Below are 17,189 nucleotides of genomic sequence, written 5' to 3'. Positions count from 1 at the left end.
TTGCCGAGAGCGAAGTTTCAGATCTACAATACAGAATTTTATAATTGTGTACGCCATATTTCTGGGAATGTCAGTACCAAAAAAATTGGAATCCACATTGATAAGATTCCTGTTTTTGACCATGTTCCTCATTTGCATGATAAATTCTATAGTGATCCAAGGAAAGCTCTACAGCATCTTTAGCGTTCCGGTTTACGAAAGAGACATTCAAGATATTCCAACCTTATTAGAATCTCACCTACCGATTAGGTTCAAAGAAGGTATAAGCATGCTTTTCTATGATAACAAAGTGGAATCTGAAGAGATCCTTAAAGTCTATTCTCCAACAAATAAGTCAATTTCAGAAATCGCAGAGGAACTTTCAAAAACTAGAGATTTTGCTACAATACTCGACAAAGTACAGCTGGTAATGAAACCCTCCTTGGGAGATTTGGTAACATCCATCGAGCTAGTAAATTTTCAAATTGTGTACCTTTTCAAGAAGCACCACTATTTGTTTGAATACTTGAATTTTCAAATAGAAAGATGTATTGAATCTGGTTTTATGGATCGGCTATTATCAATGTTGAAATGGAAGAGATTGTTGGAAGATGAAGATTTACGTAAATCTCAAAAGGCCTTTATGTTGACCTTGGAACATCTACAAGGACCGTGCTATGTACTTTTGATTGGATTTATTCTGTCCTTTATTTCATTTTTAGTAGAAATACTAATGAAATTGATATAACGCACAAATATGCACTACGATATAACTTGAATGAGGCAATAATGTAAGAACTTTCTCGAACTTAGGAGCTTTTAAACTCACTTTTGAATTTCAATGCACTGGTTCTCAAAATAGTAGTTTTATTGTGGTATTGAATTATGTAACCAATTATTTTTGAACATTATTTATTAGGAAGTTATTATATATCTTCTATTCATACATCAATAAAATTTCAACAAAACATATATTCACAAAAAACGAATTTTAACAGGAAAAAATATAACAGTATTTACACTTCACAAAAAAAAACTAATTTTGTTTCAGGATGTCATAAGTTCTTCCTGAATACTGAATGACCTCGTAAATTTACTTCCTAATTTCTGCACTAATTTTTCTGATTCCATCGCCTTTTCATTGTGATATTCGTCACAGTATTCCTGGAAATTACACATAAACATTAGATTTTTATCATATTCTAGTCGAAGAAGAGTTGATGTTCATAAATTTTATTATTTAGAATTTTATGACCAATATATCGAACTGTGCACAGTAGACATTATCATTATTGGTTTGAAAATCATCTATACCATTTTTCAGTAGTTAAATAAAGATCATCTCCGTAAGCAGATGACTTCTCAAAACTTGATCGTTCATTTCTATCAGAAATAATTTTCATGGCAAAAACTAATAACCTATCTCAACTTAACATTGTGAATCTACGGGCAGCCAGGCCACGCTGAGGTCCCTGGAACCACACAAAGACCCAGTAGGGTCTCTAATGACATAGGAGTGCCGTGTAACATAAAGCAACTGACCAGAGGCAATAAAGTAACTCTACTATGGGTACTGGGGAATTGTGTTATTGAATGAAACGAAAATGCCTATGGACTTCCAAAAAGTGCATCAAGGTCAACACCTGTTGGTCCTAAAGCCTTCTGTGAACTTGGAAAATATCAATGTCTAACAATGGGAGTGGGACAACAGAAAAACCCTCTGGAGGAACACTCCGGGTCTTGCTCAGGAAAGAAAGAAATTTGTGGTGCTTCCACCGACCTATACCAGGATTCAGAAATCTCTTGAAGCTACCACGAGTTGAGATTCGGGTAATTGTGGGACTGTTGACAGGACACTGTCGCGTCGTTGCAAATACCTTTTGTACCGCATGGGTGTGTCAGCAGATGAGATCCAATAAAACATTCGACATTTTCTGACAATCAATATTTTTTGCCACCTTCCTTTTTGGAGGAGTAAGTACTTTCAAGTCACTAACACTGTCCATAATATAAATATATCCGATATTTTCCAAACCTCTCAGACATTTCATGAGTTGTAAAACTATAATCATCACGGCTATATACAGGGTGAGTCTTTGACTTGTACATATATTTCAACCGAAGATTCCTGAGGTCAAAAGAAACACTTTTTTCCTTTATAGTTTTTTCCGATTCGGCCCGGTTACAAAGATACAGGCTGTTGAAAATCGATAAAAAAAAGTTATTTTCAGCTATATCTCGTAAATGGTTCTATTGAAGGAAATGATTTTTGGAATATAGTTTTTACTTGATGTGATACATCTTCTCCGAACACAAGATTCCCTACACATCTTTCAGTTTCTTCATTATGAACATTACATCACATAAAAATACCAGAAATTCGAAGAACCCAACTCTTAAAAGTAATTTGAACGTTCATTGAACAATATTTGGCTAATTTGGAAAATAAAAGTATTCTTCTTATTTTCTCCTACAAAGCGCCGTTTTCGAGTAACTTGATCTTAAAAAAAAAAAATTATCTGTGAAATTCGAAAAATTGGATACTTTGGCTAAATGCAACTCTGTTCTGTTGTGGAAAAAAAACCACAGAAATGAATATTTACTATGATGTCATGTCTCAGATTTTAGAATTGAAGTACTAGCCAACTTAGTTTGAAAATGAAGTTATTTGAATAAGCTCACCTCAACGCATCTATTTGATTACGAATTACTGAGCTTTGACACAGCTCTTATAATAAGAAGATACTTCATTAAAATCAACATTCTATTTTGAAAAGTCCAGATTTCCCATAAAGCCCATGTTCAAAAAAGTTTTCACAAAATTGTCCCATTATAATGACAACAGTCAATATCCCACTAAAGACTGCTGCTATCGAACAATACTGTATTCTTCGAGGGTCATTCAAACTCAGATCGAAACATACCACTAAGTACATACTGGAAAAATTTTCATGTGATTGATATTAAATACTTTTATTCTTTTGTTGTTCCATAAATTCATCCTAGAGCATATGATTGACATACTTCCAAGAGTGACATAATTGTTTTAATATGAAAACAAATAGGTGAGTTGAAAGAAACAGGATATTCAACTGTGGATATTTATATTGAATACTTCTCATTTATTTTCAATGGCAAAATCAAGAAGAATCAAGTAGTAGAGTTGGCTATAATGTAGGTACATATTATAGAACAAATTTGATTACAAGTGGAGTCTAACATTTTCCATTGATTACAGAGCCATAAAACTTCATTTCCATATTTTCACACTGATGGCTCCAAAAATATTGAAGCAGATCATTATTTTTATGAGATAGTTGGAACAAATCAAATGCTTCATTTCATAAAGGAATTACTTTCTATCAGAATGCACACTTATTTATTTTGTATCCACACAATTATTTTGGAAATTGTTTTTAAATTTCTCGAAAATATGTATGGAACTTCAATATTCTGTTGGGATTCTTCAAATCTTCGATGATTTTCATTTCATGATAGCATAATATCAAAATCATAATAACAACAACAGTGTAAATGAATATTTTAGGTTAGAACATAGATTATTCGAACTGCTGTGTTTAAATTTGCAACACTCGAAATTTGAGGTTTAAACTTAAAACCACAGACTACTAGTCTGTGTTAGAACTTTTACAGATTTATTTGAGAATGTGAGGTTAAATGTCAATTCTTGTACGATATATTATAAATGCGATATAATAAATGAATGAATGGATATGAATTATGAGTATCAGAGCTAAGCTAATATGGGTGGTAGCGAGCTCAATTCGTTATGATTATCGGAAATGAAATAGAAAATCAAGAGAAAAATATTTAATCTTTATCGCCAATGAAATTGGGATAACTCATTTATTGTATTATAAATACTACTTTGTTCAACAAATGGAATGTTAAAAGTGAGTTTATGATGGTTTTTCCAATCTAGTATCTTATTTCCAAGGTTCAAATTGTATATCTTATACTTGCGAAAACTTCAGTGTTCCGGTTATCAGGGGTGAATTAGCTCATTATGAAAATTTAAAATGGCTATATCTTTTTAACAGGGTCGAATCGGAAAAAATGGTAAATGAAAAAAGTGTTTCTTTTGACCTCAAGAATCTTCGGTTAAAATATATGTACAAGTCAAAGACTCACCCTGTATAGCAACCAACCATTCCAACAATTGCGATTTTTATCAAATTTCTTCTTAATCTATTACTGAAGGAAAAATAAAAAGATTGTGGGAATTGTAATAATTTGCAAATACAATATCCTAAATGTATCATTATAAACAATCGAAGAAAAAAAATGTTCAACTCGGCAGCAAAGTAGATTGACTGTCTTGCGGCTCGACTATGAACTATCAGCCGCGGCAGTCAATTCCCTATTTTGCTGCCTGGTAAAACACATAACTATTACCTTGTGCCAATAACTTTCGTGAAGTTTATGAATGAATAATTGAAATATCTAAGATACTAATTGGAATTAAACTAAGAAGGTACTTTTTTGTGTTTCAAATAGACGAATAGCTCAAGGCGCATGCACTTGGTATGTCTCATTCAAGAGTAGTAATAGTAGGTATTTTTTATTACGAATAACTAGTCAACGAATGTTTCAATTTGGTGAGCTCAGTAACTGAAAGCCATTCATCTCGTTTGAAGAAAATAGTGATTCAAATAACTTCTCTGAATACCTATTATACGTCATTACTATAATTACTTAGATAAATACCACAAAATAATTCAATATCATTATACCGGAGGAAGGAAATCTAAGATTAAGGTTGAAAGTACGTTGAAGACCTCACCTTTAATCTATTTCCCAAGAATACAGCACGTTCTCGTTTCTTGATCATAAAATCTGTTGGCAACAACCATCTGTTCTCGTGACATTCTTCAGCGGTAGGTCGTTTGCTGAAAAGCAGATGATATTATTGTTATCATTATATTATATATAATATATATTAATTTCATATAATGGAATAATACTTACTTTGGATGACGTTTGAATAAAAGCATGAGGAATCTGGTGGCCTCCTGAGAAACTTCTTTGAACAGATGCTCAAAACGATATCTGACGAACAGGATATTTTGTCTTGTTTCGTTTTCATCCTCGCCGCTGAAGGGTAGTTTTCCAGAGAGCATGACGTAAGTTAGGACTCCTACACTCCATATGTCTGTTTGAGGAATAGCTGGCTCTTCACTCATAATTTCAGGGGCTGTAAGAAGTATAATGCTTTTATATGAATTATAAACAAGCTGTGGGTTGTGGTCCTTATACAGTGACTATCAAGTAGTTCACGGCCAAGGACAATTTAGGGAAATAAAAGAACGGGATAAAAATACGTATTCAATTTATTTCAACCCACTGAAAGAGTTTGAAGAAGATGATAATTTGTCTAATCGATTCTTAGGGTCGCTGTACACTTGCGGCTGGGTCGCAGGTAGTTTTTCGCGGGTCTCGGGAGAGATGTGCAAATCTTTAATCTTCTCGTTGTCCGTGCAAGTGTTGCACATATGTTGTAGATGTAGTTTCTATCTCGTATACTGGTCTGAACTCAATTTAATTATTCGCCCTGAAATGCCGAGTTTTATGGGCATTCAGGCTGTTTTCCATTCGACCGTTAGCCTTTCTACGATCCCCTTAGGGGTGTGGCTTTGATAATCCTAAGTTTGTACACCGAATTCTTCAGTTCTCGGACTTAGAATATTTTCGAAGGAATCGATAGATTCCCTATAAAGCTGTCAAAAATACTCTTAAAAAGTATTTAGTTATAAGAAACGATGTTGTAGGATACTGACTAAATTCAAGAATATCATGCAAGGATGAATATTGCACTACCCCTGTTACTCGATCTATTGTGATTTATTATTAAGTACCGTAAATGAAGTACCGTAAATGAAGAATAGTTAGTATGAGGGCTAAGTAGAAATTGAACAAATTATCTTTCCATTATGTTTTCTTTTAAATTTTTTTTACCTTCTGTTGTACTCAAAAAAGATTTTTCAGAAAATTTGTAGAGTTTCAGAGAATCCTTAGAAATTCCATGTTCCGTTTGCGAAATGCGGTTTTGATTATAAAGAGTACAGGTGGTGCAATAATATTCCTGCTTGAATGATATTCAGAACTTTAGTGACCATCAATCCTCATCCGAGATTCATTATATTTATCCTAAACCCGCAGCAACTTCTGATTTGTTACGTATTCAAGGGTCGCAAACTTAACGTTTATTCTTTTTATTCCACACACTGCCACGGGCGAGTATAATGTGAGATAAACAGGGTGTAGCATCATAAACTCGACAAACACATATATACTGTAGATGACACCAGGAGAATCATTTTTGCTTTATAACATATGCCACATTTTCGAATCTAAGCGGGATATAGGGTGTGCAACGTCATTACTGAACAATATTCTATTGAGTGTTGTCATTAATGTATAACTTTTGAAGTAGCAAATTCTGATCATATCAGAGTATTTTTGAATGCTCAATCAGAAGGTGAACAACTCTGAAAAAGAATTGGAAATGGCGGAAAACCTGCAACGTTCGAGATTTTTTTCTCAGTTGTCAAACTCAATTTTTTGAGAATTTTCGTATGTGTGTGAAACAAATTTTTCATAAATCAAACAAATTTTTTTTTATATACATATCTTGGTACCTACAGCAAAAAAAATTTCACCCTCAAATTGTTGAAATATTCGACGATAGTACTTTTTTTATACCTAACATAAATATAAAACAGAATCGAAAATGAAACGGTTCTTATATTGAAGCCATTAATATTTGAAATTTGGCTGAAGAATAAGAATAAGAATAAGAATAAGAATAAGAATAAGAATAAGAATAAGAATAAGAATAAGAATAAGAATAAGAATAAGAATAAGAATAAGAATAAGAATAAGAATAAGAATAAGAATAAGAATAAGAATAAGAATAAGAATAAGAATAAGAATAAGAATAAGAATAAGAATAAGAATAAGAATAAGAATAAGAATAAGAATAAGAATAAGAATGAGAATAAGAATAAGAATAGATTGTTTATCTAACAGCGAATTGTTGACAGTCCTTCGAAAACAATTATCTTTTTTGATATGTGGCTTAACCTCCCGATCCCAATAGTTCACCAGTACGGGGTGTTTCTACATGGCCAACCTGCCGTATATATTGTTAATTGATGTTTTATTTTTCTCAGAATGAAGTACAGTGCATCCCATTTTGGGCGAGACAGCCAGGTTTCTCGCTTGTTATTTAAGATAGAGCCTTGGGGTTTTCACGTTCCTGTCCGTTTTTTTCGTGAAACTCAAGTAGGTCTAATCAGATTTTGCATAACTGTTTCCGTTCAAGAGATACAGGGTGATTTTGGAAATTGATACTTTTCGGACCCCTCCTCTATCTCCGAAGTTATTAGAAATAATGCTGAGGTAAAAACTACGTCTGAATCAGAATTCTGCGTAGAATCCAGTGGCGTACCCAATATTTTTTTTCGGGGTATGGTTTTGAAGATTCAATACAAACCTATATTTTTTTCAATGGAACACCATGTATATCATTACTTCGTTGAATTCGTTATTTTTTTTACTTCAAAATGATGTATGATACTATGTAGGTAGGATGTTCAGAAATGTTGAAAAAAACACTAAAACATCAAATAATGATGATTTTTTGTAAAGGGGCCATGAATTTTCTATGATTCAATAAGAGGATTATTACTTTCGATTTTTAAAAGTAGTAGGTCATTGATGATACAAACATCCTTGTTGTTATTATGGCTACTATTCATTTGGGAGCATTGTTTTATCAAGTAGGCATTGGAGGGAAAAAACCAATCTGATCTAGCTGTCATCGCTATGAATTATTGTTATCATTATTGATTCTTCTTTTATATTGGAAATCCATTGCCCATTAACAAAAAATCATCATTATTTGATGTTTTAGTGTTTTTTCAACATTTCTGAACACCCTACCGACATAGTATCATACATCATTTTGAAGGGAAAAAAATAACGAATTCAACGAAGTAATGATATACATGGTGTTCCATTAAAAAAAATATAGGTTTGTGTTGAATCTTCAAAACCATACCCGGAAAAAAAATATTGAGTACGCCACTGGATTCTACGCAGAATTCTGATTCAGACGTAGTTTTAACCTCAGCATTATTTCTAGTAACTTCGGAGTTAGGGGAGGGGTCCGAAAAATATCAATTTCCAAAATCACCCTGTATCTCTTGAACGGAAACAGTTATGCAAAATCTTAAAAGACCAACTTGAGTTTCACGAAAAAGTAGGACAGGAACGTGAAAACCGCAAGGCTCTATCTTAAATAACAAGCGAGAAACCTGGCTGTCTCACCCAAAATGGGATGCACTGTACAATATTTTTATTTTAATTGCTTGAAAAATTTATCGTCAATACTTGAAAGTTCTTTTTCAAAATCATAAGTACTAAGTATAGAAAAACGTGCCCGTGTCAAATGAAATGTTCAGGTATCTTGACTTAAATATTGCTTTTCTTGTAATTAAAATGGTATGTGACAGACCTCGTACATATGTATGTTATCAATTTACTCATTATGTTTAGAAGAGTAACGGAATACCTATAAAAATCGGAGAACTTACACATGTACTGCAGATGACCGACTATTGGTACTTTCGTGCCCAACTTGGTCACTCTATGAGCGGATCCCAAATCAACCAATTTTATCTGTATTGATCTGATATTACACATGACAATGTTATCAGGTTGTAAGTCCAAGTGACAGAGTCCTCTCCAGTTAAGATATTGAAGGCCATCCAGTATCTGCAAATAATAGTCATTAGTTGAAATACATTAATATGTGGGAATGAAAGAAAAATAGGATTGAATTGAAGTAATTATAACCAAAATAATTCTTCCTATCAAATAATTATTTTGGATTATTCCTGAATGTATAAAAGAACTGCGCTTCTTTGATTTCAATTCTTGATTTAAGTGAAATATAGAATTTACAGTTCGTCAGAGGAACAGCTATTGAAAGAGTTATCAATAAATTTTATCTTGATCTTTATTAATCTTCGTTACAGTAATAAGTATCAAAACTTATAATTAATTTATTCATCACAGCTTACAAACTGGATCTTCATAATAATTTGGATTTTTCTGAGAATTACTGGGGAATTGTAAGCAATTTTTCCCTGAAATCGGTAACAGATACGACAACAGTACAAGAAACCAAAATGTGTAGTACTGAACCAAAATTTCCTTTTACATTTTTTTTTGAACTATCAGTGATCTACCAAAAATAAGTGAAGAAGCAAGCGCTGTTCCAGAAAAAATATCACCCTGTAGATTTTGCATTCAAAATAGCTTCAATGATATTACCTGACCGACAATCAAAGTGACTGTTTGTTCCGAGTATTCATGTCTGCTAGCAAGATAAGTCAGAACATCAGCGCCTTGAAGTTTCTCCAAGATAAAAACTGCTGGTTTGTTTTCTTCTGTTTTGTATGCTGCCAACAGGCTTGCTATACGCTCGTGTCTCAACGACCTCAATGCGGCAAATTCGCCATCAACTTCGGGCAAATGGTCCCTGCTGACGTCCATCAGTTTTGCCACAACTATTTGATCTGTACTCTTATTTACAGCCTTGACAACTTCCGAAAACCTTCCCCTAGAAGGAAAAATTATATGAATAATTTTGAACAAAAATAGTATCAGGAGGAGATGAAACTGTATTTTTTACTAACTATTCCAGATATGTTTTTTACAGATATTATAGTTGATTCTTTCCCCTAATGAAATTTTATTGTCTGTTTCAATTTTTGAAATTTATATACCTATGTCTTTTTTTTATTATTTTAATTTTTTTTCCAAATATTCACATTGTATAAGGAGTTTCACTTTCAAGCTCGCAGATCAAATAATGATTTTCCCAAAACAACAAAATCCTCAGAAGTTTTACGGAAACTCACCTTGATATTTCAGAAATGAATGAATATTCTTCTTCAGGATTTTTGTACTGCCATTCAATTGGTTTGGCCTCAATTGCATAATCTGGGTATATTTTTGCTTCAACTTTAACCTCTTGTCCGCTGTCAGTTATCTGTTGTAAGTGTTGCATTGCTTTGCTGAATTGTATTAAAGGTACTCCTGCAATAAGATTAGTATGACTTTTTTTTTTGATTTACTAGTACATTAGTAGCGGATCCCACAAGGCAGTTTTAGATTCAATGGAAGTCAATAAATCATGTAGCATTCATTCTGAATATTTGAATATGTTCAAGACCACATGCAATTCCTTCAGAAAATTTTGACATAGACATATAGATCTGATTTCAATGACCAAATATAATAGCAATGCGGCTTGAAGGTAGGACGATTTTCAAATGGCTAGTACTCCATCGCCAACGGAACGATAGTTGTGTAACATACAGCGTTAGGTTAGGCGTGATAATACCATTGAGTTAAATTGGTGGAGAACTCTTTTGTTTCCGTAGAAAAAATACCCGATAGTTATGGGCGAACTATAATACAAGAAATAATGTATAATCTCGGAAAACTACCCACTAGGGCCTCTACATTCTAGTTAGCTAATGAATTACAAGATTCGCAAAGTTCACGTTCCCGCCACCAAATCGATTCCTTTTGTCAAGAAAGAACTGCCTCCAAACCACTCCTTTTACTCGAGACTCAGAAAAAAAACTGTGGTTTAATAGTCACTCCCAAAGTGAGTGACAGTTCCTACAAAATCCAGTTAAAACACATCTCTATTCTTGATCATTCGCAATCATGCGATCGTGCCAATCTACCAACAATGCGAATGATATGGATGATTTAATATACTTGACTTGCAGGCGTTTTTTTGGGTACTTAAAAAGTTCCGCAAATAGTGCGGTGATGTGATTATTGAGTCTCATCCCGGTTTCATTGGAAAACTTTCCGGATAAAAGCTTTCTTTCATAAAGCTTATTTCAATATCCTTTTCACAACTCCAACAGTAGTTTCTTCTGCTCAGCACAGGCGTTAGCTCTTGTATTCCTAATGATGTTTTCCATCATTTTATGATTTAGAAAACATTTTAATAATTCGCACATAACTTAGAATCTTAGAAAAGGAAGAAAAGGAACATAATCCCAATCCTCTAGCCTGAAGCGCCATTTATGACAGTTGAACTACTTACGATTACTAAGATGCATCTTAACGATTACTTACGATTCATCATGGATATCAATGCTGCCACATTTATCTGAAGTGTCGGTCAGTATCATTCGCAGCGTTTTGCGAATGTATACGTAAATGACCAGTTGAATCTATGCAAATTTGCGAAGTTGCGAATGATGTCGAGATGTTCGGTAAGGCGTATTTCGCATTTGGAGCTGTATATCTTATGAATTATAGAATAATTGCAGCTTAGAAGTTACCCTTAAAGGCTGAACAGAATAGCTTATTTCGCTTATTATTATTATTATTGAAGCTCAATTAAACGGCATGCCGAATTCAGAAACCAGCTATTTTTGATCAATGGATGTTGACGCTACCGGTATATTGCTGATCATGACCACTAATGACAAATCTGGTTTTCTCCATTTTTTCAAATGCGATGAAAATACTCATCAGAGTCTGCGTATGTAGATATGTTTTTCATGCAAAACAACGATTTTTTGTGAACCATTTGACTATTCTTCCGTACTTTGTATTGTGCCTCTCGCCGATCCTGGTCTTACTACCTTGCAGGATTTAATATAATTTTCGAGATCTAACCTGCATCTTTTGTTGATATAGGTGCCGAAGTCACACCAAGGTCACTCCAACCAATGGCGTTCTTTGCCGCCAACCGGAACAAATAAGTTTTATTTGGCTGCAGGCCCCTCATCATGTAGAATTCGTGGTCGATGTTATCGGCCTTTTTGGTCCATTCCATGTCGTCGGCCAGCTTGTAATCCAACCTGTAACATAGAACTGGGGAATTTCCATCGAACTTTGGTTGCTTCCATGTGAGCAGGATTTCAGAGTCGGATACTTGGGCGGCTTCTGGAGAATCGGGTTCGTCTGGTGTCAAGCCCACTACGATGCGTGACCTGGCTACAGTTTGACCTATTTTGTTCCTTGCCACCACCTTGTACATACCCTGGTCGAAGGATAGGGCTGGGCAGAACTTGAGATGTGATCTTCCAATTTCGTCCGTGGTAATCTTAATGCGGTGGGATTCTGCTAATATGGCGTCATTCCTGAAATTCGTAATTCATGGGTTGAATATATTGTCATTATTTGAGCTTTACAGCTTTCAATCATTAGTTTATCATTACCATACTTGATATGGTTTCTGAATGCAAATCCGAAGTGAAAACGTGTTCTGGTTATTTACTGTTCATAGTTTCAAAAGTAGCCTAAGGCACTACAGGATGTTCCTAAATTGAAGGTACAAAAGAAACTGAAAGAACCCTCGGTCCATTTAAAAAAAGGCCTATAAATATGGTCCTACAAAACACTTTGCTTTCGAGATGCATATTTTTTCTGTAACAGTGCCTTCTTTCCACTAGAATTTTTTTTTGCGGACTACTGGTAATTTAGAAAGAGAAACTTTGTCGTATTTTCTATTGATTCCGAGAGAAAATTTCAAACAATTTTCTAGAAATCCTAGAGAAAATTCAAATTATTATAAAGATCCAGCTGACCAGTTAGTAAGCTGTGGGGAATAAATTAATTATAAGTTTTAGTACTTATTTACCCAATCTGTATCGAAGATTAATAAATATTTGATAAAGGCGGTGTAATCCTCACAAAAAAGTAGGACTACAAGAAACATCCTGTATCTCGAAAACAAAGCATTTGCAGGCCCATAGTTAAAGGCCTTTTTTTCTAAAAATTATCCAAGAAATCACTAATTTCCTTTTGAACCTCCAATTTAGGAACACCTTGTATTTATTTCACACTATTTTTGCTATTAAATCACTATATTACTACATATAGGTACAAAACAAATAACAAATTATCTTTGATCATTTTCACAAAGTTTCACGTTTTTTCTGATTAAACATTTAGAAAATGAAAAGAATTGATTTCTCGAAATTTAAGGAATTTTTATCATTCTTAAAATAAGTTTGTCAGTTCCGCTAATTCTGTCTGTTACATTTTACGGTCCTCAATCTTCTCCGCAAGATGTCATAGCGGGAAATTCGAAATTATATCTTCTGACGTGATATTCCGAGTTGATAACTCATAGGAGTGTTACGAAACATCACCAAAATCAATTTCAAGGCTTTTTCAATGAGAGATTTATTTTGTTAATAAAAAAACGACTATCTATATTTCAATAGAAATCAATGGATGGAGTAATGTATGCGAAATATCAGGAAGTGGACAGGCTTGAACTTTGAGGACCTTATTAGAGCTGCTACATATCGAGAGCCTTATAATGACGTGATTGCTAACCTCCGATGACGGAGAAGGCACTAACAGAAGAAGGAAATGGATTTCATTCCAAAGAGGAAGGTATGCCATTAACGATGGAAAAGGATATCAGACAAATGACATCCAAGGCTACAATAGCAGCATCAATTCATTACATCCTTTTCTTTAAATTTGCCATGATCAATTCGCACACTTGCGGCTGAATTTCCTTGATAACTTCACGAATTCCATTTTGAAGGTCTTGCATCGATTGTAGAGCATTGGTATATAACCTTATTTTTCACATGGCCCAATAGAAAAAAGTTTAGAGGAGTGAAATGACAAGATCTCGGTGGCTAATTGTGATCACTCCTTCGAGAAATAACACGGTCAGGAAACCCTTCTTTCAAAATTGCTATTTTTTCGTTACTTGAAAATAAACAATGTCCACATCAATATCTTTCAATTCCGGCCCTAAAAAATCCTTAATCATATAGATGCCTGATTCCAGAAATTGACAAGGAATCGACAAACACTACGGACTACAGCAGTAATATTCTCAATTGTTCTTGAGCGACGCAAAAGTTTTGATTTTTCAAATCACTAACTTGTCCCAACAGCTCAAAATTTTTCAACAGTTTCATTATTGTCGGTCGAGAAGGGGCTTCAAGACCCAAAAGAGCTTTAGTTTTTCGAACTTTGACTGCAAAATTTTCACCATTTTTGTAGTGGATTTTAACAAAACAATGTCAATGCAGTGTTGAAGTGTTTTTAGTAGTTTTACTTGTCAAATGTAAAAGGATGAAAACTGCCCAGATAGTGGGCTATTTAAAGTGAAACCTCTTATTGTGGAACCTGTATGAGAATCAGTTTTTGAATCATAAGATTTATACGTTAGAAACTGTATTGTTAATGTCAAAATAGCACTATTTCGATTTATTTTGAAATAATTCACAAATACTATTTCATGGTGTGAGGATAAAAAATATGTATTTATTTCAAACTAAATGTGATTGTATTTGTAGTGAATCTTTGCTTGCCCGAGAGATGACGTTGTGGTCTGTACATCTTTCGGAAGATCAAGAACCGCTTCGGATATCCCCCGACTCTTTTACAACAAAATCACTAAGCTCCGCTTTGGAGATGAAGGTATATTTGGTAGAAAGCACTGAGTGCCATACTGATGACTGCATCAGTGATCCCGGGATCGAACACAGGAGAAGGACTGTCTCGAAATTGGGAAAATATAATATTTATATGAATGTTTTTAAAATTATCAAGGTCATAAAACCTTTTCTTTAGGTGTGTAAACTTGAACAGAGTTGAACTGGATATTTCTATGTGAAATCTGGGAACGTTCATGGTAATTCGAAGTTTTGAGGGTACAAAACCATTTTTCCTTACTTTTCGCAAAATCCAACGGGATAATAGCTAAACAAACTCAACAAAGGTGAACTGGAGAACTCTATCTGGTACCTTTCAACGAGTTCAATTTCATACCTTCAGTTTCTGTAAAATGTATATTAATAAAACGTTCATCGAAATCGTGTTTTTTTGGTCAACTGTATCGAATATTGACCCTTCTAGTTGATATATTTAAAATGTTCTCCAACTTGAAAAATAAATTTTCTGGAAACGAGATACTGTCCAACCGTTTGCTGTTGGGTACAATATTAACTGTTTTGTACCTGAAGCTGCGTTGGGACACAGTAACAAATCTACACAAAACGCAATAGGTTCTCCCAACTCGTACAAGCTCTGAGATTCTGAGGGATCTCACAAAAGCCTAGGAGAGTCCGGATAGAAAACGTTGACACACAAAATTGATTGATTGTAGGACTCACTTGAACCACTGCACGATAGGTGCTGGATCTCCAACAGCTAAACATGTTAGTTCCATATCTTTTCCTTCTTGCATCGCACTAAACTGTGGTTTTTCTCTGAAGAACGGTAGTCTTCCCTCCTGTTTGCTTTCGATGAAAGCCTCAGCTTCAACGTACGTATCCAAACGGGATCCTGAATTGAAAAAGATATTTAATCAATTATCCCTCAAAACAGAAAAAATTAGTTCATACAAAGTTGTTTTAGTTTTTGTAAATTGATTGCATATGTTGGAAGTGATGACTGATATTGAAATGAATAGGTCATCTGCAAAGTAAGCGGACATCCACAGGACGACCCTTGTAGTACCCCTTACAAAAATGATAGGCTAGAAATAGCTAGCAGCAATGGCTTTGCGCTAACAAAGCCTTAGAATTTTCCTTACTCATTAGTTTAAAGCAATGAATATTCATTTAATTATCATTATAACTCACCAATTTCATGTTTCAGTCTTCTTATGGAGTAGCTGCTCTCTGCTGTGCCATATCGGTTAATTCTAGCTTTTCTTTCATCGTCTATTTCTTCATCCATAACATCTGTGAAGCGACGTCTTTCTCTGATGATTGGGGTCTGTAAAGTAGAGGTTGGATTAATTGAATAATATTGCAACAATTGGTTTTTAACTTACCCTCCAATCATAACCGCGATCATCGGATACAATGTAAGAGCTTCCAGGGCCCCTGTTTGAAGCTACTTTCATGTATTCTCTGAGACGTACTGGGAAGTCCACATCTCTGAGTTGCAACAAGTATGTGTCCGGGCCATTTTGGTAACTGGAAATTGAAGAGCAAAATTAGTATAAGATACAAGTGGCTATTAATGTTGGAACACCGATAGGTACCTATATACCCAAAATAAAAAAATATATATATACTAGTATTATTATCTTCCTTTTCAATGAAAAGGGATGAAAATTTCATCACAAAAAATCTCATCGAGTATAAAAAATAGAAGCCCTGGATAGCATATATCGCAAGTATTGCTTTCGAATTGATTAAGAGTGAAATATCTTTTTTCCGTTGAATTTTGTGATCAACAACAAAATTTTGCAAAAAAATTGAACTTGTTGATTTAGGATTTCCTTGTGAAACCTCAATTCTGTTGGATTTTTTCGATTTTCTTTTTGAATTTTTTTACGGTATTGACGATGCATTCAACACGAAATTCTGCTTGAAATTGTTAGTTTTGATAAACAAACAAAACAGGTATCATCACGATCGAATCTCAGAAATATTGGGTATTTATTTCCCAATATTTTTCATGTTTCTGATGATGTGATCAGCTTGAAATTGTTATTTAACATCAAAATTTCAAGTTTCCATGGTTAACGTTAACAAAAAGAAATTTTACACGAATCTCGAAATCATGATTTCATATCCAAATGCAAATTTTCAACTCGCTCGAATCTGTAGTTTTCAAATTAACAGTGTTGAACATACCCACCTGCTAATTCTATGGTCAACATAGTATATGACATTTGAATATATGTCTGTGACTTAACCAACAATAAGTTGTAGCAGTTGTTCAAATTGTTGTCGTAATACGTTGTGTGGTGGTAAAATAAAAGAGTTTTATTTTAAACACAGTTTTACTCAAGTTATAACAAAATGATTCCGAATCCTAAATATAATTTAACAAACAGGACAACAAATTTCGAACTGCCATATTTACGGAACACCTAGTAGTATTATGCCCTCTAACGACATTAACCGAAATACAAACCTATCATGAAAATGTCAAGTTTCTTGTTATTTCGTTCGGGAGTTGATGTGTTCACGACCGGACGAATATTCTTGAATTCGAATTTGACCACGAATTCATATTCAATATACATTATGGTCCTGCTATTTCATGCTCAAAATTCGAAAATTACATAGATTGTGATGAAATACTAAAGCGATCCGTTCAGGGAACGCGCGCTCAAAAGGAAAATTCAAAATAAAAACATTTTACTTTTTTCG

At 34.0% G+C, this 17,189-nt stretch overlaps 1 protein-coding gene and 1 non-coding gene across 15 annotated transcripts in view; both read right to left on the bottom strand.

Annotated features, from left to right (window-relative positions):
* Positions 1–874: 874 nt before the first annotated feature.
* Positions 875–17,189, bottom strand: part of LOC123673523 (obscurin) — a 124,529-nt gene continuing 108,214 nt past the window's right edge. For all 14 annotated transcript variants that reach the window (XM_045608047.1, XM_045608052.1, XM_045608048.1 and 11 more), the window contains 10 exons: positions 15,857–16,001; positions 15,663–15,798; positions 15,192–15,363; positions 11,719–12,185; positions 9,930–10,107; positions 9,340–9,628; positions 8,598–8,778; positions 4,969–5,194; positions 4,784–4,889; positions 875–1,143 (listed from right to left, as the gene is read on the bottom strand). In XM_045608047.1, coding sequence (XP_045464003.1) covers positions 1,027–1,143; positions 4,784–4,889; positions 4,969–5,194; positions 8,598–8,778; positions 9,340–9,628; positions 9,930–10,107; positions 11,719–12,185; positions 15,192–15,363; positions 15,663–15,798; positions 15,857–16,001 — 2,017 coding nt within the window. In that variant the 3' untranslated portion in view covers positions 875–1,026. The remainder of the gene's footprint in view (positions 1,144–4,783; positions 4,890–4,968; positions 5,195–8,597; positions 8,779–9,339; positions 9,629–9,929; positions 10,108–11,718; positions 12,186–15,191; positions 15,364–15,662; positions 15,799–15,856; positions 16,002–17,189) is intronic.
* Positions 15,468–15,630, bottom strand: LOC123674284. Its single transcript, XR_006746629.1, has one exon. It is a non-coding gene; the product is annotated as a U12 minor spliceosomal RNA (small nuclear RNA).

This window comes from Harmonia axyridis, chromosome 2 (genome assembly GCF_914767665.1).
Source record: "Harmonia axyridis chromosome 2, icHarAxyr1.1, whole genome shotgun sequence".
NCBI classification, from domain to species: Eukaryota; Metazoa; Arthropoda; class Insecta; order Coleoptera; family Coccinellidae; genus Harmonia; species Harmonia axyridis.
This window is presented reverse-complemented; position numbering and strand designations above follow the sequence as displayed.